We start from the raw sequence: 20,524 nt of genomic DNA, 5'->3' as shown, positions 1-20,524 counted from the left end.
TCTACAAACATTTGCATTAGTTAGAAGTGAGATCCCTGAAAGACTAAACAGTGGAATTCAGTGGATTACAAGTGCACCGACGCTGGGATTTGCCCCGAGAGATTCCACCGACGCTTGCTACCTGCCGCCATCTTTCCACGCACAAAATCCGGATCGCTTCTCACCGGAGGCACCTTGGATAATTATATAATATCGTTACAGGTGCGTGGATATTCGGCATAGCCACAGGGTGGCTCATAATAAATTCATACGGGTGTACTAATTCTCTGTACTATCTCCCAAAAGTTCGTACATTTAATGGTCCTTCGAGCCGGAGTCGAACCAGCGACCTATATAATATCTTTACAGGTGCGTGGATATTCGGCGTAGCAACAGGGTAGCTCAAGGTAGATTCATAAAGGGTGTACTAATTCTGTATACTATCTCCCAAAGGTTCGTACAGATACTATATCCCTCAAACTTTCAGTGTTTCGCAATTTTCCCGCGTTTTCCATCGAATTTTCCGGGGAAATTGGGTTTTTTGTGACCAGGAAGCGACGCCGCGTCGTTTAGCATCAAAAATTTCAAGTCACGAAAATCCATTTCCGAGAAAAAAAATGCGTGTGAAATTCCCAACCGTCAAAATTTCGAATTTTTAATTTCCGCGGGACCCAAATTTCGCATAGAGGGTCTCCCCGGTGGCTCCAAAGCACCCCAAAATGCCCCAGGAGTTCCAAAAATGTATTTTGTGCCCAAAAATGGAGAAAAACAAGGAAATCACGAATTTTGTCGTAATGCAAAAAAAAAGTCCGTTAGAGTTCAAATTTTATTTTAATTTTCGGCGTAGTACTCCCACATATATGTATTCGATTTTTCAATGAAAATCCACAGCGCCATCTACTTTGTTTGTGTCCGCTGCAAAACATAAAAAGAAGAAGAAGAAGTGTCTGTCAGTGGAAAGAAAAAAAATATTAATTGATGTGGAAAAATTTCTTCCCAAAAATTCATGTTAAAATCAATTGAGAAGTGACCTAAAGTACACGTAAGTGAAAGGTTAAATTACTAATCTCTCCCTTTGTGGATAAATCATTTAAAATTGAAGGTGTTTGTGGAATTTTTTTTTTCTAATTAAAAAATGTTTTTGTGCCACAACAGCAAATTTTTCCCTTTCTCTTTGTTTATTTTTGTCATTTTTGTGGTTTCTTAGCACGATTTTCGTGGAAATTGATAGTGCTGATAAGGGGGGCGTAACACCCAAGTGTGGGGCCAGCTTCAAAAGTATTTTAACATAAAGGCAACTTAATGTTTCTTTTTTTTTCACCTCAAATGAGAAAATGGCTGGAAAGATTTTGTGGCATTTGTGGCCCAATTATTGCTCAATTCAGCATCGATGACATCATAATTCACATAACATAATAATAATTGAAACTTCTGCAGTTTCTATGGTTTTTTGTGGCGTGTTACAGAGACTCCGATCTCTCTATTAGCGGATGAGATAAATTCGCAGCAACAACAAAAAAAATTAGTCAGTCCCCCACCGCAATTCCTTCAACTTTCTTATCGCCCTCATTTCAGCCGCCCATAAGTTTTATTTAAAAAAAATACAGAAAACTGTAAAAAAAATGTTCTGCTGTTCCACTTGAAACAACATTAATTTGCTCAATATCTGCACGATTCTTTTAATTTTCTCCACCTTTTGCTAAACAAAGAGTGTGTGTTTTAAAAAAAATTAAGACTTGACAACTAAAGAAAGCCACGTAATGAAAATCTGTGGAATGTTGTCAAGGAAATGAGGGAAAAATGCATTTTGTTAAAATTCTCTAAAAAAACGCCCAAATCATCAAAAAATTCTTTGACCCAAAGAAACAGCCCCACAAGGTCACTTAAGTGTGCTTAAGTGGTGTGTCGGCTTGGAGGCCAATATTTTAATGTCTATTGCACAAGTCATCACTTTTTCTCATGTTTATATTTCCTCAATATTCGTCAAAATAAATAATCACTGCAAAGAGCAAAAAAGCCGCACAGAAAGAATTTAACGTAATCTCAAGTATTTTCTTATTTATTTAAAATTAACATTTTTTTTAATTTAGCATTAAAATCTCTTACTCTGCTCAATCCCAAAAAATCATAAAATTTGTAGCATTCGCAGTAAAAATGTTTGAATAATATAAACACTGATAACGGCTGATAACCCATTAAATTGCGAGAGATAAAAATAAATTGCTTAATACAAAAATGATTGCAATGTTATTAAAGCTCATGTAAACATAGACGGTGGTTAATGTTTCGTGGAAAACCCACTAAAATATTTAAAAAAAAAAGACCGGAATTTCCATTATATTTTGGAAAATACATAATATGGATGGGAATTTGCGTTGCTCCGCGAAGGGATTCAGTTTTGAAGTCTAAAAATAGAATTTTGCCATTTAATTGAAAATTCTGGGATCAACAAGTCCTGTACAAAAGGCTTCAATGAAAGTTTGTTCAGTGCATTTTGAACTTTCGCAAAGAAAGCAGGAGCTCTAGTTAGTGGAAGAAGTAATATTAATTTAATTTTAATTAGGATACAAGGATAAAAAATCTTTGAGCTTGATTTTAACATATTTAGTACACTAAAAAAATTTCTTAGTTTCTTTAAGTGCATCAAATTAGCATAAAAGTTTTAATTTTTTCAAAAGCTTAAAGGATTCGATTAGAGGAAGCGTTTATTAGAACCTTTTATATGAAAATTCAAGCCCTTAGTTTAAGAATTGTCTTTACTGGAAAATATTGAAGTCAAAATTTTCGAAATTTTCAAGAAATCTTTTTTTTTTTAGAAAATTCCGCTAATTAGTCCAATTTCGAAAAAGACATTAAAAATAATTTTAACGGCGCAGAAAGTAAATAGGTCATACTAAAAATAACTTATTGCTTTGCTAAAGAACCTAGAAAAGAAAAAAAGATAACGTATCAATTCCTCCGCCTTAAACCTATTAAAAATCTTCCTGAAAAAACTCTGGATTAGATTAGAAAAAAAGATTTATGCTAAAGACTTTTTTTTAGTTTTGTTTTAGAAAAATATTTATTTCTTTGAGTTTAACTGAAATAAAAAAGTATTTCTAGCTAGATTTTTACAGTCATGCATACTTAAACAATATTTTTTACTCTTGTAATTAATTCTGTAAAATACGAGTTAATTTTTTGTTTAAAGATATGAAAAATTTTGCATTTTTTTAAGTGAATAATTCTCAAAGAATCGAGAATTTGATTAAAGGCGTTTATTCATTTATATGTGGATAATGAACTTTTTCGAAAAAAGAATAAAAATCGCCAAACAGATTTATCATTTTCCACTGAGATCAGCTAGGAAAAATCAATGGGAAGTTGCCTAAAACTGTTAATCTTATAAATTCTAATTATTCTTAATTCTTTTTAAAATTACGCATTTATCGATTGATTCCTCGAAATATGTCATGATCCCCCTATATCGATGAATAAACTCCTTTAATCAACAAAACGTGTTATTTTCCATGTAACAATAATCAATTTTAAATGATTGATTATAGCTCTCTAACCTTGGGAATTTCTTTTTGATAAAATAAATATTTTTTTTGATTTTACAGAACATTCCTCGAGGAGACAACAAAGTAAATTTCTTCTTCAAATTTTAAGAAAAGAAAGCAACAAAGAAAATCATCCAGTGAAGATGGGCGATGAATTCGATGGATGCGAATGCATTTGGAGCCATGAGATTGCCATCAGGCGCCTCCTGACGCTGCTGCGACAGAACCAGAACTACTGCACAGATACGGAATGCATTGATTTGGGTGCCTCCAGTAGGGATAGCGACAGCACGGGATTCACTACGATGACCATGTTCATTGTCTTTGCTGTGATACTCTTCTTCATGCGACCCAGCAGTCTGCGCCGGAACGCCGACATCACAGAGAAGCCCCTTGCCAATCATCCCGGAAGTGACGGCAACAATGGGGATCCAACTGTTGGCTGATAGAGAAATCCCCGGGTCCTGGTGTCTTGCAATTCGTGTTTTTGTCTCTTAGCACAAATTCTCTCTTTCCTTCCCTCCTAAATGCTATGTAATATGTGTTTTATTTTGAAAAAATACCGCGATGAAAAAGTTTAATTTACAATTATTTTAATGCACCAATCCCCAGAGGATGATGTATAGATAAAAGAAGATGGATTAAATAAATGTATAATTCCTACATGCATTAATCTTTGTGAATCTTGCAGACCTTCTCCCGCACTTTCTCCAGTACATTCTTCATCTTTTCGTACTTTCCCGTGCTGTCCGGGAGGTTCTCAAAGTCAATTACTCCACTAACCCCCTTGGCCCATCTATCTCCATCCGGAAGGTGCGAGTACGGGGAGAAGGGGACGAGAATTGGTGTACCAGGTAACGTTGAGAGGGACTTCCCGCGATTATCCGGTGTCTTGGGGCGCTCCATTGTCGCTGGGGAGGACGGATTCCCAGGACTGTTGGCACTCAGAGCTTCCAGGAGTCGCTCCTGTGCTGCCTGAAGTTCATCGAGAGATGGTGATAATTGAGCTTCCTGCGAATCCCCTTCAGGTTCCTCACGCACTCCTCTTGAATCCTGACTACTCTCGTCATTAACACCCGGAGGACTCGGTTCGGAATCTATTCCAAATACAAACAAAATCAATTAGTTGAGTGTACCTTTGAGCTTTTATTTTATTTACGCCAAAATCTTCTCCCACCTTCCTCAATATCCATGTCAAGAGCAACAGGCGGGGGAGTGTCCCCATTGGATGCCTCCAATTCCCCTAAACGCTTCTTCTTGTACCCCGGTTGGGATTCTTCCAGGCCAAACATCCTAAACATTACTTCCTTCCGGTGGTAGTCCATCATTGCCGGCACCCCGTGGAATTGGGACTCATCCACATACCCAAGCGGTGGGTCAACATTGAAGCCGGGAAAGTCAATAATCTTCTCCGGATTGTACTTGGCACGCATCTCGTCAACTTCTCCGTCCTCGACATCTTCGTGACGCACACTGCGCCCTTCGGAATCAAATAAATTTAGTCCTGAATGTGATACTTTTGCTTCCTCCAGCCACCCAGGTGGGTAGCCCAAGAGACGCATGCGGTAGATAAATCCCGGGAGGTGCTTCCTTCCCACTCCGAGTGCTTTCTTCAGGTTCTCACTGCAGCATCCCGGCTTCAGGTGGGCAAACTTCTGCTCAATATCCATGTGGTAGCGTTCCAGCTTATTGCTCTGCATCTGCATCCGCGCCTTCCGGATACGTTCGGGATTCCGTGGTAATGTACAATCATTCAGGGCATGACCATCGCCACAGTTATAGCACATGGGGACCTTTCGCAATCTCTGCCTAACTTCTGGGAGTTCCCCATTATGCAGTGTCCTCTCGCTGGACTGATAGGCGGGGACTTCGATGGTTTTCAGCCGCGTGGAGGGATTCTTGTCAACCATAAAGATAGTCCCATCATCCTTGCCATCAGCAAAGATTTCCGCCTTCTCTCCAGATTCATCCGTCACAACCCGCACTGTCTTATCCTGTGTCTTCAGGTACACCTCGACGCAACGTCTAATCCTATCCAGGAGGGCACGACAAGCTCCGGCATCCTGAAAAATTAACTGAACAAACGGTTTTTCCTTTTCTGCCTCCGTGTTCGCTGCTTTATCGCTAATCTCCTCCTCCGTTGTGTCCAGGTCCACTACGGAAATGTGTTCCTCCAGCACGATGCAATCGCTGGCGTTGAGATCTAGGGCTTCGGACATGATTTCAATGGGATTTTCAAGGAATTTCCCTCTAATTTTTATCACTCAAAATTCCAAACAAAAAAAAAGCTTTTATGGTAAAGTTGAACATAACCTCATTTAGGTGCATCGGGTTAATTAGGTTCCTGTGTTTTCATCAGGATTGTGAAGACGTTGAAGAAGATAATAAACCTGGAAAAATGACCACATCTGAACCCAGTGAACACCTCCTGGCCCTCAAGGGTAAGACAAATGACTTTCTATGTTGAAATTCCTTTAAAATCAATAATTTATCTGGTTTTTTGTTGCAGTAATGAGGCTAACTCGACCAACTCTAGTCAATCCCAGGATCGTAACTTCCGAAGCAAAGGATCTCACACAGAATTGCTTGAGTAAACTCCTCCAGGAGGATGTAACAACAGCCCGTGGGATGGAAACAATAGCCGGGGGTTCCTTTATGCTACTTCCACAGAGTTTTGGCAATATCTACCTTGGGGAATCCTTCTCCAGCTACATCTGTGTCCACAATTGCACCAAGCATCCCGTACACAATGTCACTGTGAAGGCAGATCTGCAATCCACCACATCACGCATTAATCTTCCCATGCACGTAGGGAAGGAACTCCCAGCAACACTCAATCCGGAAGATACCCTAGATGACGTCATTCATCATGAAGTTGTGGAGATTGGGACGCATATTCTTGTGTGTGAAGTTCAGTACACAACCCCGGCGGGTCTACCGTCGTCCTTTAGGAAGTTCTTCAAATTCCAGGTGGTTAAACCGCTGGATGTGAAGACAAAGTTCTACAATGCAGAAACTGATGAAGTTTATCTGGAGGCGCAAATCCAGAATATTACTGCGGGGACAATATGCCTGGAAAAGGTGGAACTGGAGAGTTCGGATAAGTACACCGTGACGGAGCTGAATACCCTTCCGTCCGGGGAATCTGTCTTTCCGGCCATGAAGATGCTGCAGCCACTCAATAGCTGCCAATTTCTCTACTGCATCAAACCCATTCCGGCTGTGGCGAATGATCCCAATGCCCTGAGGATTGCCAATGATATCGGGAAGCTGGATATTGTGTGGCGATCGAATTTAGGGGAACGTGGACGCCTCCAGACGAGCCAGTTGCAGAGAAGCGTGAGTTTTGGGGATCTCCGGAAGGGTTCAAAAATTCAATTTTCCTCATCTTTCAGCCAATTGACTTTAAGGATCTCCGGCTGAGTGTCATTGAGGCGGAAAGTATCGTTCGGATTGGGGCTGCGTTCAATTTTAAATGCCGCATTACCAATACCAGTGATCAGTCAATGGACCTGGCTCTTGGATTGATGGCGAAGGCCAGGACGGGATGCACCTACACTGGATCCACGGAATACACGGTGAGGAATTTCTTTCTAGTTCTTGTTCATCATTTATTGCTTTCTCTGTACTTCTGTAGCTGGGAACGATTGCTTCTGGAGCCTTCCGGGATTGCAGTTTAACTGTTTTTCCCGTTCAACTGGGTTTGATCACGATTACGGATCTCCAGCTGACGGATACATTCCTCAAGAAGACCTACAAATTCGAAGATTTCCTTCAAGTCTTTGTGGTAGATACCACGTATGATCTGCACAGCTTCAATATAGATGAGAATGTTCAATATTACGATTAAAATATATTCAGTTTATTTAAAAAATTTAAATGAGTTTTTTGAAGGTCCTGAAGAAGGGGGCAGTTATCTCCGAAATGTCTAGGGAATCTTAAATTGAATTTTCAAAAAAAAAAAAATCAAAAAGTTCGTGCCCCGGGTGAGGATCGAACTCACGACCTTAAGATTATGAGACTTACGCGCTACCTACTGCGCTACCGAGGCTTGGTAATGGTTGGAACAATGTTCAATATATGCTGGCGTTATTGATTTCAACCAATTTATTATTATTAAAAATTAATTTCTTCTATGTTTTCTTTTGTTATTTTATTTTATACTATTTTGAAATAAAATCTTTTTATTGTTTTATTCAGAAAAATCAAATAAAAATTGTTTTTGCGCTAAATTCGCTCTTCTGGCCAAAACGTGTACTAAAAAACGTAAACAAAACCATACATAACCTGACTTTTTGTTCTGTGTTTGTGCTCCTTTTCCTCTCCTTGCAGAACCTCCAGAATTCTAGGAATTTCCAGAAATAAAGAAGAAAAACAATGGCTGAAACAGAAAATGAATCAATTCTCATAATTTCTGACGATAGTGATTCAGAGGGACCAAAGAATGGCACAGGTGAGTCCCCTTTACATAGCTCGCGCCACTGCAACATTCACCGGAACCTAATTTTTTTTAACATTTTTTAATGCAGCTCCTTCAGCCCCAGCAGCTCCTGAGGGTGACACCTACGAACCAATGCAGACGAGACTCTCAAAGGCAATGAGTATCAATGAGGTAAGACGCAATAATTTATCCCGGAAGAGTACTGCAAAGGGCTCTGTGCCATCTATGGCGGCGTCTGTGAGGAATCAGCAAGCAATGAAGCGTCTCCGGAGATTGGCTGAAATCACAGACACCAAATTCATGAAGGACTTCAATCCTGAAACGTCCAAAAGGGAAAAGAATAAGCTGAAAAAATTCCCAGAATATTCGGGCTATGGGAAAACTCACGAAACACGCAGTACGGCCTCAGATCCAGTTCAGGATCTCTGCGACTGCCTACGTCTCACATGCTGTGGGTGCTTCTTCCCATGTCCAAAATGTTCCAGCACTAAATGCGGTACGAAATGCCGCGTAATGCGGAAGTGGATGTATGAGAGTGTTGTCTTTGATGGAGCTGATGAGAGTCTAAGAAATCCACTACTCTACAAAGTCGTTTAAATCACATCCTCGGGCTCCATTTATTCCATTTATTCTTGCAATCTCTTAATCATCACATTAGATCTTCCGGAAAAGTCCCACATGGAAGGTGATTTAGTTATCTACAAAAGCTGGAGAACCCTCATTTAGCCAATCACTGATTTCAATCTCCTTCCCAGACTCCTCTTTTATCTCAACACTTCCTTCGCTAATCATCCTGGACACTCGCTCCAGAAGATTAGTGATCTGCCGCTTCACGCGTGGCAGATCGAAGGGGGTTGTAGTGAGAAAAGAGTAGTTCTCCTCAAAATCAATCCCTCTGTGCTTACTCAGTACTCCCACATGACTGATGAGGTCCACAGGGGCTGCTACTGTTTCTTCCCATGACTGAAAATAATTTTAAAAAATTATCCTTAAATCCATCCCTTACGTTAAAACAAGCCGATCGAAATGTTTTTACTGCAATTATTTCATTATTTGACTAATAATTTATTCGTAATGTGTAGTGGTGTAAATCATGATAATAAGAAAAAAAAAGTTTGTAAATAAAATAATAAAATTAAGAAAAAGTTGTCTTTAAATATCAAAAGTAAGAATATAGAGAAACTGTTAAGTTCCTAAAGTTTAAGCCATATTTTTCATACCTGCTCCATCCAGTCGTTGATTGGCGTAACGAAGACGCTTTGAAGGTTCTCCGTAACGTGGTTCGGTAGTCCAGAATGCTTCAACGTCTCTCGAGTGATGTTAAGAATGCACCCAAGGTTAATTTTGATGTCCTCCAGTTTTCCCTCAAGTCTCCTAAGCTGATCCGTAAGTCGTATAATGTCTTCGTGAGTGAGCTTTAGAAGCATCTGCAGTCCACTGATTGCCTCTGAAGACTTATTTTGCAGCTTTGAAAGGATACTTCTCTGAACTAAGCGCATCTGTCGTAGCCTTGAATCAATCTCTTGGTTTATATCCTTCATCTGTTGCGCGCACTCTGAATGGTTGTCTATGGTCTGCAGAAGTTCCTCCGTAAAAAATGTACCGGTTATCTTGATGTCAGATTCATCAGAACTAGTCTGTAAGTTTTACCAGTATCAGTTTTGAATCTTCTAAGTTTATTTTCATGTAGTTTACCTTTAAACGACTCAAAAATAAACTTAGAATTCCCGACATAGCCTCGAGGGAATCACTTTGAATTCTATACCGGTTAGAAGTTTTAGCAGCAACAACTGTTATCAAAGCTCCTGAATAGTTAGACTTGAAGGCAACTGCTTGAGCCGTTGCATCGAAAGTCATTTCACTGAATAAGCCCGCAACTCCGCTCTTGTCGATGCTCTTTGTTTCTAAAACAATTTTGTACTTGGCTTCCTTCTGAGCCGCCCCAGGTCTGTAGACGAGACCTAAAGGCAGGACAATACTCTTCTCAATAACCCGTGGAATCCCTTGTCTGTTAATCGAAGAGATCAAGACACTTGCTCTGAGCGTAGGTGGGTCCTGTTTCTTTCCCATGTATATCCACGTCGAGAGCCTCCTTGTTCCTTTGTCTTCAACATCCCGAAAGACATGAATTGAATTCTTTACCGCAAGAGGTGGATCAACATGCACGATAACTTGAATGTGATCAATTAAGGCTGACGCTTTGAGCACTACGCTGATCTCACACATTTTCGGAACTTCACCCTCAGCATCGTTCTTGGGAGCGTACGTACTTTGCACCAGGACTTTGTTTAAAGTTACAGTCACCGCTAGTTCCCTTTCTGCACTTGCATTTATGAGGGAAATGTCAGTAAAATCAATTCCTGACTTTATTTCAGCTTCCAAAGCTTCTAATTCTCTTTGCGCCTTCTCAACTGTTAGCTGTTTGAGATTTAGTGCTGGGACTTTAAAAATTTGTGGTTCAGATCCCAAAAAGCCAACTGTAAGGACTCCATCGTCACTCAGAGTGACTATCCCTCCCGACAGGTCAGTAAATGTGCCTCTGGTCACTGCAACAGGAACCTGTGGTAGTTGCGCTGACCAAATAAGTTTGGATTCTTCGTAAATCAGCAAAGAGCCCATTTCTGTTGCTATGGAGATTATGAGCCTGACTTCTGGTTCTGCAAAACAAAATTATAGATTTTACAGATTCCGAAAAGTCTGATCTAATCTTGTAGTCTGTACGTACCCCAATACCATCCGATAACAAAACTATGCATACAGACTGCAGTATAGTCCAGCTTCTTGATAAACTTTGTTTTTCCTGTGTCGCTGAAGCAAAACAAGTTGTGTTCTCCCAAGACGATAATCACGGATTCAGTACTGAAAAGTAAGACTTCATAGTAAGTCTGTTACTTAGAAGTTAGAATTGAAAAGTTTAACCAACTTAGTTATTTGATGAACAGATATGTCAATTGCTCCTTCTCCAATGAAGAAAGTCCAGAAAGGACAAATCTGCTGAGCTGAGATGTTATCTGGTGATTGAGCTAGATCTTGATACTTGAAGCATTCAATGAAGCCCGATGGTGCCATCGTGACGAAGCAATCAGTTCGGGGGATGTACTTCATTGGAAATGGAATTGTTCGTTCTTCAGGCAACTGGGCCTCATAGGATATACCGTCCTGTTCGAAGAACTTCAACCCTCCATCCATGTGGCAGATGCAGAGAAATTCCTTCCCTTTCACACCACCAAATCCACCGTGGCATAGGGAAAAGGCAAACTTGGTCAAGATACTCTCGTAAGCAAGCTGCAACCGAAACTGCGCTCCATGTTCAGCAACGCCCTCAACTGCAGTAAGCCAGAAGACGCATAGTTTCATAGGATGCAGTACTGCTAGGCAACTGCGGTTGTCACTTCGACTGCTTGAGAATTTCCCACAAGCAAGTCCAATCACTGGTTGGGGTAGCTTCACTTCCAGTATGATATCAGTTGGTGAGAAAAGGGATCCACTTTCGGATGGGGATGGTGCAAAAACACTCAAATGTCCAGAATGTGACCCAACTACAATTGAATCCCTCTCACCATCCTCCACCAATCCCAAGCGTCCTGTGAGGAGACTGAAACTGTCGAAGCCATCAGTACTGGGGCACTGTGTTGTCCACCACGTGATTACGCGAAAAAGGGACATTTTTCTACGATTTCCGTTTTTTTTTTCACGCGCTTGTTGACAACGCTTCTGAAACCATGGCAACGGTTCTGGCATCATTGAGCCTTAGTGCCCGTCCCTGTCTTGCTTCCTACCTCATAGCTGGGTTGGGAATTCCATTGCGTAAGAGAAGGAAAGGAAAATTCATTGGCGCGCATGTCCAATTTTCCAGAGTGTGAGGACTGATAAAAGTCCAACTAATTCGTCATGAGGAGTGTGGGAGACTACAATGTGCATAAGTGCTGCGAAAAGTTTTGTTGTAACAACTAAAGTTAAGTAAAATATTAACTTTAAATTATGTTGTCCTGTAAGTTTTAATTATTTTTCTTGAAAAATTATTCTTCGTTTTTAAATTATTTTTAAATATTTTTTCTTGCCCTCAAGCCATTTTTATTAAAAAAAAATTGTTTCATAAAGTAGCACCTAGAATTTTCATTTCCCAACTAGAATTCTCAAGATGTTTTGAAAAAAAAAAATGGATTTTCGGTCGTTAGGCCTTTCTCGTGGCCTACAGAAACAAAATTTTCATTTCCCTCTTTGTTGTTTTGTATCAATAAATGCCTTCAGGAAAGGAAAACTTTTGTGAAAATGACAAATTTTCACTTCTCAGTGAGCTTGAGTAATTTTCCCATCACGAACTGTATCCAATCGCGGTCCAACGAAGTGCTTCTGTGGAAAATTCACCAGCATTTCGTCAGTCGTGTGCGAAGAATCAGTGAGGAAAGTCACGGAAAAATTCCTCTCTCCGGCAAATATGAATTCACTAATTCACATTTTCGCGTGAAAGTAAAAAAGTCTTGTTTGATGAACTTTTCGCGATAAAATTGAAGATTTCCCCCCAGCCCAGAGAAAATTATATTTCAAAAAAAGAAAGAAAAAATCTCATTTCAACGTATTTTGGGGAGAGGGCTTGGATGAAAATTTTTCCGCAAGATGTTTATTTGCTTACGGAGCTGTGCTTGAGTTGAACCTCCACATGGTTGTTAAATGATCTCGTTGACGTTAATCTATTACCAACACAGGAACACCCAGCCATACATCCATGTGGATGATAAATTTTCCAGTGCAATTTCCCTCATTGTGAGCGCAAAGTGAAAGAGTTTGCCCTATCTCCATACTAAATCATTGGATGGTTTTAATGGTGAAAAGGGGAGTGCCGGGAAAGTGTTGTGCTTCCGTGGAGGGCCACACAAAAGGGGGCATAAGAAAAGTATTTGAGAATAAATAAATCTTGTAAGCATCACTCCTAAATGTGATACCTGTGCGCGTGTGGAAATCCCCAAGTCCGGAAGACGAGCTGAGGAAAACAAATGTTTTCGCCTCATTTTCATCCCGGCAGATCCTCTCTCCTCCACCATCCTCACTGAGCTACAATAAATCGGTGTATATTGTGTTGTGTACATTTCGGATGTTGCGTTTTTTCAGTTTGCATTAAAAAATAACAAAGTGTGGAGGAAACACTTCTTCTTGGATATCGTCGTTCTTTTAGCAGTGAAAAATTTATTTTATACTCACAACCTCGTATGTAAAATGTTCCTTTTTCCCCTTTTTATTATCTCGCTTACCGTACCTCCTCCCACAAGATGTGAGCCAGAGATGGAAATCTTACTCGTTTTTCTTATGAATTTTAAAGAAGATTCCTTTTTTTAAAAATGGTTTTTTTGGAGTTTGTAGGAAGAAAAAAAAACGAAAACTTAGCTCATTAAAGCTTAAAATTTCTTTGGGAAATTAAAAATCTTTTCTATGAATCTGATACAATTTTAAAAGAATAAATTTTATATTTTGATTCTGAAATAATTCTAGTGGAAAATTCTAATTTAATATCTAATCTTACAATATAGAAAAATGTAATTTGAGTAAATAAAAGTTTCCTTGTCTGAAAACTGGTTAATTTCAACATTAATCAAACTAATTAAAAAGTTTTTTTTAAGATTCCATAAAAGTCATATTTTTTCTTTGGAAATTAAAATTTCTTCATGTGGAAGTCATTAATTAACCAATACTATAAATAACAAAACAAACAAACAATTAAAATGAGCTAGACAAGGTAAACTTTTTCGTTGCCTTCAGTCAAGTCATTCGTTTTTTCTTAGAACTTGTTTTAATTAAAAGTAATATTTGTCTGAGAACTTTTTTATGAGTAAGAATTATAAGTAAGAAACATTCATTACCTATATAATAAAGAAAGGTCTGTTTGTTGGTAATCAGTCGTGTTCGGCTATACAAATCTACACCGTTTGACCGATCGCGATGAAATTTGGTACAGAGGCTCCTTATACCAGGCGGTTTCGAGTGGCCGTATCCATTTTCCCCCCAAAGCCCCCCTTCAGGTAGCCCCCATATAACAGTCATGCAATTTTTGCGAATTTTTGAATTTGGCGCCAGAAATGTTGTATGAAAATGATTTCTTCTCTTTACGAATTTTTTCTTTTGGGTTTGATAAGTGGCCCAAATATACTTATAAATCATTATAATTTTTTTCCAAAATTTGCGCGAAGCGCAACAAATTCCCGCGAAGCGGGGCGAGGTAAATTGGAGCGAAGCGACAATTTACCTCGTTTTAAATAATGAAGGGTTCATTTAAAGATTTTGCTGGAAAAAAATTCTGGATTGGCTTTGGGTTCTAAAGTCAATTTTGGATTTTTTTTAAATTTTGAAATTTTATTGTTTATTCAAAACTTATTCAATCAATTCAATTCGAACTATAATTACATTAGGTTCTCGGGTCTTCTAAATTCCAAAATCTTTAAAATTTGACTTCAAACTCACAACTTGTTTATAAAGAGTTAAAATGTTGCAAAATTCTTGCCAATAGTATTTTTTTTTAATATTCAACCTGATCATTTGAAATATTCTCCAAACCAAAAAAAATTCTAATTAATTTTTTCCCACTCTGGACTTATAAATATTTGATTTTTATCAAATTTAGGCTACTGGCATGAACGTAAAAAAAATATGAAAAACTTTATGCCATTCTCAGAGGTAATTAAGAATAATCTCTGTTTAAATATAATTCATTATTATTTGGCAAAGAATCTTCAGCACACACAGAGGCCGCACAATCTCGCTTATCATAAATGTTCACTGGCTTTTGCAACCCTGACTTTGTTTACCGGTAAACTGTTTAAAAATATCACCCATCTCTGGCGGAAAAATTCTTTTGGAGTTACCCCATCTAAAAGAAAAACTCCTAAAATTACAGGGTGATTCAAGTTATTGGGCTCACATTGCCTCCTCCTGAACACCAGACCCGATCCAATTAATTAACCATCGAAATTGGTATTCTGTGCAATTTCAAGCCAACACAATAACGAACGGTGTGTACCTCAATCTGGTCAATAAACTTCGGCATTTTTCTTCGCCTCGTGCCCACATAAATTAAGCATCAAAGGACGGTTGGGGGTGTGAAGAAAGAAAAGAAAAACGCATTTATGTCGGACAAATAGTCAATCGCCGTAACTTTACAAAACGCCAGAGGGTTGAAGGCAGAGTGAGGAGAAAAAAAGTGATCACCAAAGTGGGTGGACACAGCGGAACTTGCGGAAAGGAATACGGTGTGGAGCAAAAAGAAGAGGTATAAATTCCAACCATTTATCACGTTGTTTTGTACATTATATTTATTTATTACTTTTTGCACAAACGCCACCAACGAGCCTTTTTGCTCTCGTACACGCCAAATGAACGCGCCATGGCGATGAGAGAAAAAAAGGGCATCAATGCTCTCTCACAGCTTCCCTGCCACTCTTCATGCTATATATTATGTACAATATCACAGAGGAAAAGTATTTTCCCATCCTCAATGTGCCTCTTGGGGGCTACCAAAGTGGAAAAAACGCACGATCTCAATGGGTAGTCACACAGATGGTGTGCTATACTACCTATAAAGGGAAGAAGAAAAAAATAGAAAATGATGTTCACAAATGCATTGGGGCTCAGATTAAAGATTAAAATGTTATTTCATCGCGCCTTTCCTCCTGTGTGTGTGTGTCCTTTCGTAAGAACTCTTCAACAATGTAGAAATCTTCACGGTATTATTTTGCTGAATCACTTGAAGATGTATTTTGTGTTGCAAGAACGTCACATGAGCTTTCCAAGAGGTTGTTTTGAGGATAAATTAAAGTTGATTTGATATCAATTTTAACTGACGATTAATTGATAAAATTAATACATTTTTTAAAGTTTTCTTCGCTTCCTATATGAAAAACTCCCTTAAAAATAATAGGAAATTATCAAAAAGACTTCTTATTTTCCATTTATGAAACACTTTAGAAATACAGGAAAAGTTTTTCCTGAATATGTAAACAATGACGTCATTGGTTGCATTTTTGGGCAAATTATTTACTGGGATTTTCCCTGGAAACTCTCAAATATTCCTTAACTAATTCATCGTTAAAAATTAAAATTAAAAAAAAAATAGTTTTACACTTTTTAAAGCTTTTATCATAAATTTAAAGCTTCATATATGCATATTGGCTCCTTAGTGACAAACATGAAGTGCTATATAGTTACTCAATAAAGCGTAATAATTTAAAATTTGAAATGCAAAATATGGTTTTTGGTGTTCAAACATAAAAGCTACAATGTGTATGTCCACTTGTGGAATACCAATTAATTGTTTAATATTAATTTATTGGTTTATTATTGAAATGGTTTCATTTCTGATGACGATTCTCTTTGTTAATTAAAAATTTATTAATAACTGATGTTGTGTAGTGTATATGATAATTTAAATTTTTTTTTACACAGCTCTTTAATAAAATAAAATTAAAATAGCATATTCTGAAATGAAAATAAATAAAATTTTGATAACTCTTTGTTATTCAAATGAGTTTTATTTTTAATACAATTTCATTATTTTAATCAAACTTTCATTTGTTGCTTTTGCCCATAGAACTTATTCAGATTATTCATTGCCAATTTCATCGAGGAAATAAAGTAGCATAAATTTTAGACATTTATTTTTCTTGATTTATTATTATTGCATTGTATGTAGATTAATTTAAAATTTACTAACGTTGAAAAGCACAACTAATGTTTCGAGATCTATTTTTATTTATTACTCCATTATTTTATTATTGTAGGTGCTGAGTTTAAAAGCTCTTATAGAGAAAATACAAATATAATAGAAAATTTTGTGAACTGTTTTAACTGTATGAATAATAAATTATTCATTTTTTTTATTTAAATTAAAACTAAACTAATTATTCTTTGAAAAATGTAGCTTTGCAAATTGAATAAAATTAATGAAAATATGCAAAACTTTTGCTCTACTTTTCTTGCACTTTGGCTTCCAACATCACAATTTTGGTTCTAATTCAAATAAATTAAATTGTTCACTTCTCGGTTGTAGCGTAATTAAAATGATGAGTCCTCTCTGGTACATTCTACACCATGTTCTTTTTCCTCTTTCTCCAATTGCATTTACTCTTATTGATGCAATAGAGGTCACTACGTGATACGCTATGAATGCAAAGTGCATACAGAATTGGAAAATCCCATGGAAGTTCTTCAGAATGGATTAAGTTTCCGCGCTGATTAAGTTAAAGTTCGCCCCACAAATTGGAATAAACACCTTTTGCACTTTGGTTTGATTCCAAAATCCAATCTGGCCCAATCTAGCATCACCTTATCACCGTCAATGGTGTAAACAAATATTTTCTCTACAAATTACAACTGAGAGTGATGAAAATTCCAACCTCTTCTTGTTGCGATTTCTTTAGATGGGAAAATTCGGGGGAAATTTAGGAGAAAATGCGGTGCGGATTTGGGCAAACGTGTGTGTCGACGTGACACAATTTCCCGTCCTCGAGTTTTCTTTATAAACTTGGTGGAAAGTTGGGCGTGAAAGGGGCGAACGCAGGGATTAACAAATTGTGAATTGCGAGGGGAAGTTTGGGTGAAAATTGCTGGCGAGCCAAAGTGAAAAGGCAAATCCAGACGCATTTGTCAGATGAATTTATTGGTGTGCGAATCCGTGGGCCATGCTTGACACAGTGCTCTCAATTAATTTATTAAACAGTCAGTGGGTGAGAGAGAGAAAAAAAGGAGAAATTACCCCAGAATTGGTATGAAGATGAGTCAGAGAAGTGAACGAAATTATTGTGCGTTGCCTTTCACATGAGATGAGGCTTTTGGGCAGATGAAGCTGGAGGTATGGAACAAAATAATTAATGAGTCGTGAGACGCCATTCACATGCTTTTCACAGAAACATCAAATTCCATACCTTTTCACGTGGAATTCCGTATAAAGTTATATTGGCAAAAATTTGGAGAATTTTCACAAATTCAAAATGAAGATGAATATGAAATGAAAATGTCTCTGTGTGATTAAGTATGATTAAACGGAAAAAAGGAGAAATTACGAGGAATGTGATAGAATCAAAAGTTTTTCTTCAAATTCGCAATAAATAGAACTTTCTATTCGAATAGAAATAACGAAAAATGTTAAAGAAAAATACCAAATCCTGAAAAATAAAAACTTTCAAAATTGTTTCTTAATTTATTCAATACTTTTCCAATTTTAGAATCCCATGCACGTATCCGCACCACAAAATTTTCCTCCAACAGATTCGTTACTTTGAAAATTTTGATGGTGGTGGGAAAAGTTGCAAAACCCGCAAAGTGAAATCACCCTCCGAGTGAAGTGTGACCGACCGCAAAATCAGATAGAAGAGGGTTGAAGGGCAACATTCAGTGTCAGGGGATGAACATAATTAATTCAAACACATTGTAATTTTGTTAATAATACACCGCATCTTCCAATAATGTAGCCATATATAGCTTAGGGGGTGGGGGATAAAATTGGGGAAATTCGAGCTTTTTCTCCATTATTGCGTCACAAAATATATTCATTCTCTATTTAATTTGCCGCCAGATCTCCAATAAATTTTTAAGCACCATTTGCGCAGAATAGAAGATAATATGGGGGTTATTTCAACCCCCCCTCCCTCCCACATAAAGTCGGTTCATTTTTAGGGAAGTTGAACAAAATTATGGAGATTTTTTAGAGGAAAAAATACGTGCATTTTGACCTTAGTCAAACAGAGTCTTTTCACCATGTAAAAAGAATTTTTCAATGAATTTTCCCAAAAATAAAAATTGAAAGTTCATTTTGAGTTTATTGTTGATTTTCATTTGAAATTCTATTATTACATTTTCAGTGGAAATTTTTATTGTTTCTTTTTGCGATTAGTTCAATTTGTTGTTCATGCCCCACATACACCATCAATTACTTGTTCAGTGATTTATTATATTAACTTTTAGAAGAGTTTATATTTCATCTAAAAGGTTTCCCATTGAAACATAAATAAAATGTACATATACGCTTTGGGGCGGGGGTATGTTGCGAGGACAAAAGGAAAAACTTTTCAAAAGGGGAGCACAAAACAACAATCTCAAATAAAACGGCTTCAGAAAATTTTCCATTTGCTGAGCTACATTTTGTGATATTTTCCTTTTTCATACACTCGCACATATTGTGGTGCTTTGATATGTGCCATGATGGATGCAGAATAAGAGTGAAGAGAAGTGAATTAGAAGCAGGCATTCAAAGAGAATTTTTTTTTGCAAAAAACATTGAATAATAGTGAAATTATTTATGTATGATTGGTTGCGTGTATTGTAAATCATAAAATGTGACATAAATTAAGCAGAGACTTTCATTTTTAATACACACGTGAGTAATGCTACGGAAATCAGCAGAAGCTTGGTTATTACAATTTATTTTATTGTTTAATTAATTCTTCGTAAATATTTTTGAAAAACTAACATTCAGTGTTTATTTGACTATTTTTTTTAATATTTCATATCAGCTGTTAACAGGCAATTTATACAATTAATTTATCCATGTGTTACATGTTTAAATTTTTATTAATTGTTTAGGCATAATTTTTGATCTTAACTGTCGGAAAAATCAAAATGTTTAAGCTCCGAAAAGTCTTTTCAAAACATTTTAATTGTTTTTCTTTGTCTTGTAGTTTTTCATTGAATAAGCTTTCATTTCAAAAGTTCTTTAGTTAAGTTAATTTTCTTCAACTATTTCATTAACCCATTCTTCTCCTAAAATTCATTTACTTTTAATCGTTGTTCTTGTAAATCACTCAAAAGCCTCAGAACTATGCAAACATTTATGAAGGGAAGCTAGGCAGTTTCCTCTCAGAATAGAAGTAGCTTTTCGTAGAAAGCTTCTATTTTCAGTCATTGTCAGTTAATTTCAAACATTTCAATGAGATTACATACTTAATTATGATATTCAAGCCTCTATACGTGTATGTGCTTCCCTTTGTTTAATGCAAATACTAAAAAGTTGTTATGCTAAGGTCGCGGAATATTTTACCCCGAACCCCTTTCCCTCTAAACATGGTGCTTAAATTGTCACAGAAGTTGCACAAGAGTTTAATTAAGTAAATGAAAGTCATAAAGTTAAAATTTCAGAGACACTGAATTGTTTGCAATTATGTTTCTTCATTTTCCCTTCTACATTTCTCTCTTTATTAACTAAAACATACTTTAGTGCTGAATCTCTCTTTCTCTCTCGCATTTTGTGCTTTGGAGAATGTCGTAAACATAATTAAAATTTAGCGCAAATTGTATTTTCTCCGTGTTACATTCATTTTGTTCATTCTTTTTAATTGGAGTGTGAGAAACGTATTAAGTTGGGCGCAGTATCTTATTGATTTTGTCGAGCATCTATTTGCTGAATGTTGTTTGTTAAAGGGACATTTCTGTGTGGAGGAATCTCTCCAAGAACTCAGAAAAACTCAAAAAAAATCTCCTGAGAATTTTTCTTCAATTTTTGCAAATGACTTTGTTAAGGATTGCTTAAGGGTGTGTTGTGTGTGACAGAATGACATAGTTTTTCCGGAAAAATGCACGAAAA

At 37.2% G+C, this 20,524-nt stretch overlaps 6 protein-coding genes and 1 non-coding gene across 11 annotated transcripts in view; 4 read left to right on the top strand and 3 right to left on the bottom strand.

Annotated features, from left to right (window-relative positions):
* The first annotated feature begins 72 nt into the window (after positions 1-72).
* LOC129792703 (small integral membrane protein 14) lies at positions 73-4,186 on the top strand. Of its 2 annotated transcripts, none has more exons than XM_055832025.1 (2): positions 73-201; positions 3,582-4,186. In XM_055832025.1, exon 2 carries the CDS (start codon positions 3,665-3,667, stop codon positions 3,965-3,967), a length of 303 nt encoding a protein of 100 aa, XP_055688000.1. In that variant the 5' UTR covers positions 73-201; positions 3,582-3,664; the 3' UTR covers positions 3,968-4,186. The 2 variants fall into 2 exon arrangements, with proteins under 2 accessions (XP_055688000.1, XP_055687999.1); XM_055832024.1 differs by lacking the exon at positions 73-201 and adding an exon at positions 892-1,021.
* LOC129792629 (zinc finger CCHC domain-containing protein 8 homolog) lies at positions 4,090-5,834 on the bottom strand. Its single transcript, XM_055831911.1, has 2 exons — positions 4,699-5,834; positions 4,090-4,618 (listed from the first exon to the last, which is right to left on the bottom strand). Exons 1-2 carry the CDS (start codon positions 5,738-5,740, stop codon positions 4,191-4,193), a joined length of 1,470 nt encoding a protein of 489 aa, XP_055687886.1. The 5' UTR covers positions 5,741-5,834; the 3' UTR covers positions 4,090-4,190.
* Positions 5,835-5,862: 28 nt separating this feature from the next.
* On the top strand, positions 5,863-7,401 carry LOC129792646 (probable trafficking protein particle complex subunit 13 homolog). Its single transcript, XM_055831939.1, has 4 exons — positions 5,863-5,962; positions 6,031-6,860; positions 6,917-7,099; positions 7,159-7,401. Exons 1-4 carry the CDS (start codon positions 5,920-5,922, stop codon positions 7,369-7,371), a joined length of 1,269 nt encoding a protein of 422 aa, XP_055687914.1. The 5' UTR covers positions 5,863-5,919; the 3' UTR covers positions 7,372-7,401.
* Positions 7,402-7,499: 98 nt separating this feature from the next.
* On the bottom strand, positions 7,500-7,572 carry Trnam-cau (transfer RNA methionine (anticodon CAU)). The gene has a single exon. It is a non-coding gene; the product is annotated as a tRNA-Met (tRNA).
* Positions 7,573-7,799: 227 nt separating this feature from the next.
* LOC129792688 (ARL14 effector protein-like) overlaps positions 7,800-20,524 on the top strand; it is a 693,823-nt gene continuing 681,098 nt past the window's right edge. The window contains exons 1-2 of the mRNA XM_055832002.1: positions 7,800-7,974; positions 8,051-9,146. Coding sequence (XP_055687977.1) covers positions 7,899-7,974; positions 8,051-8,559 — 585 coding nt within the window. The 5' untranslated portion in view covers positions 7,800-7,898 and the 3' untranslated portion in view covers positions 8,560-9,146. The remainder of the gene's footprint in view (positions 7,975-8,050; positions 9,147-20,524) is intronic.
* LOC129792297 (protein PTHB1) lies at positions 9,595-11,649 on the bottom strand. Its single transcript, XM_055831206.1, has 3 exons — positions 10,886-11,649; positions 10,688-10,821; positions 9,595-10,619 (listed from the first exon to the last, which is right to left on the bottom strand). Exons 1-3 carry the CDS (start codon positions 11,626-11,628, stop codon positions 9,595-9,597), a joined length of 1,902 nt encoding a protein of 633 aa, XP_055687181.1. The 5' UTR covers positions 11,629-11,649.
* The window catches only part of LOC129792571 (diacylglycerol kinase 1), a 57,704-nt gene continuing 49,537 nt past the window's right edge, over positions 12,358-20,524 (top strand). For 3 of the 4 annotated variants that reach the window (XM_055831764.1, XM_055831763.1, XM_055831761.1), the window contains exons 1-2: positions 12,358-13,167; positions 14,946-15,220. The gene's annotated coding sequence lies outside the window, so the exon portion shown is untranslated. Of the gene's footprint in view, positions 13,168-14,848; positions 15,221-20,524 lie in introns of all 4 variants that reach the window. The other variant, XM_055831762.1, reaches the window with a different exon arrangement.

Source organism: Lutzomyia longipalpis, chromosome 3 (genome assembly GCF_024334085.1).
Source record: "Lutzomyia longipalpis isolate SR_M1_2022 chromosome 3, ASM2433408v1".
NCBI lineage: Eukaryota > Metazoa > Arthropoda > Insecta > Diptera > Psychodidae > Lutzomyia > Lutzomyia longipalpis.
The sequence above is the reverse complement of the archived record's forward strand: the minus strand, read 5'-3'. Positions and strand labels throughout refer to the sequence as shown.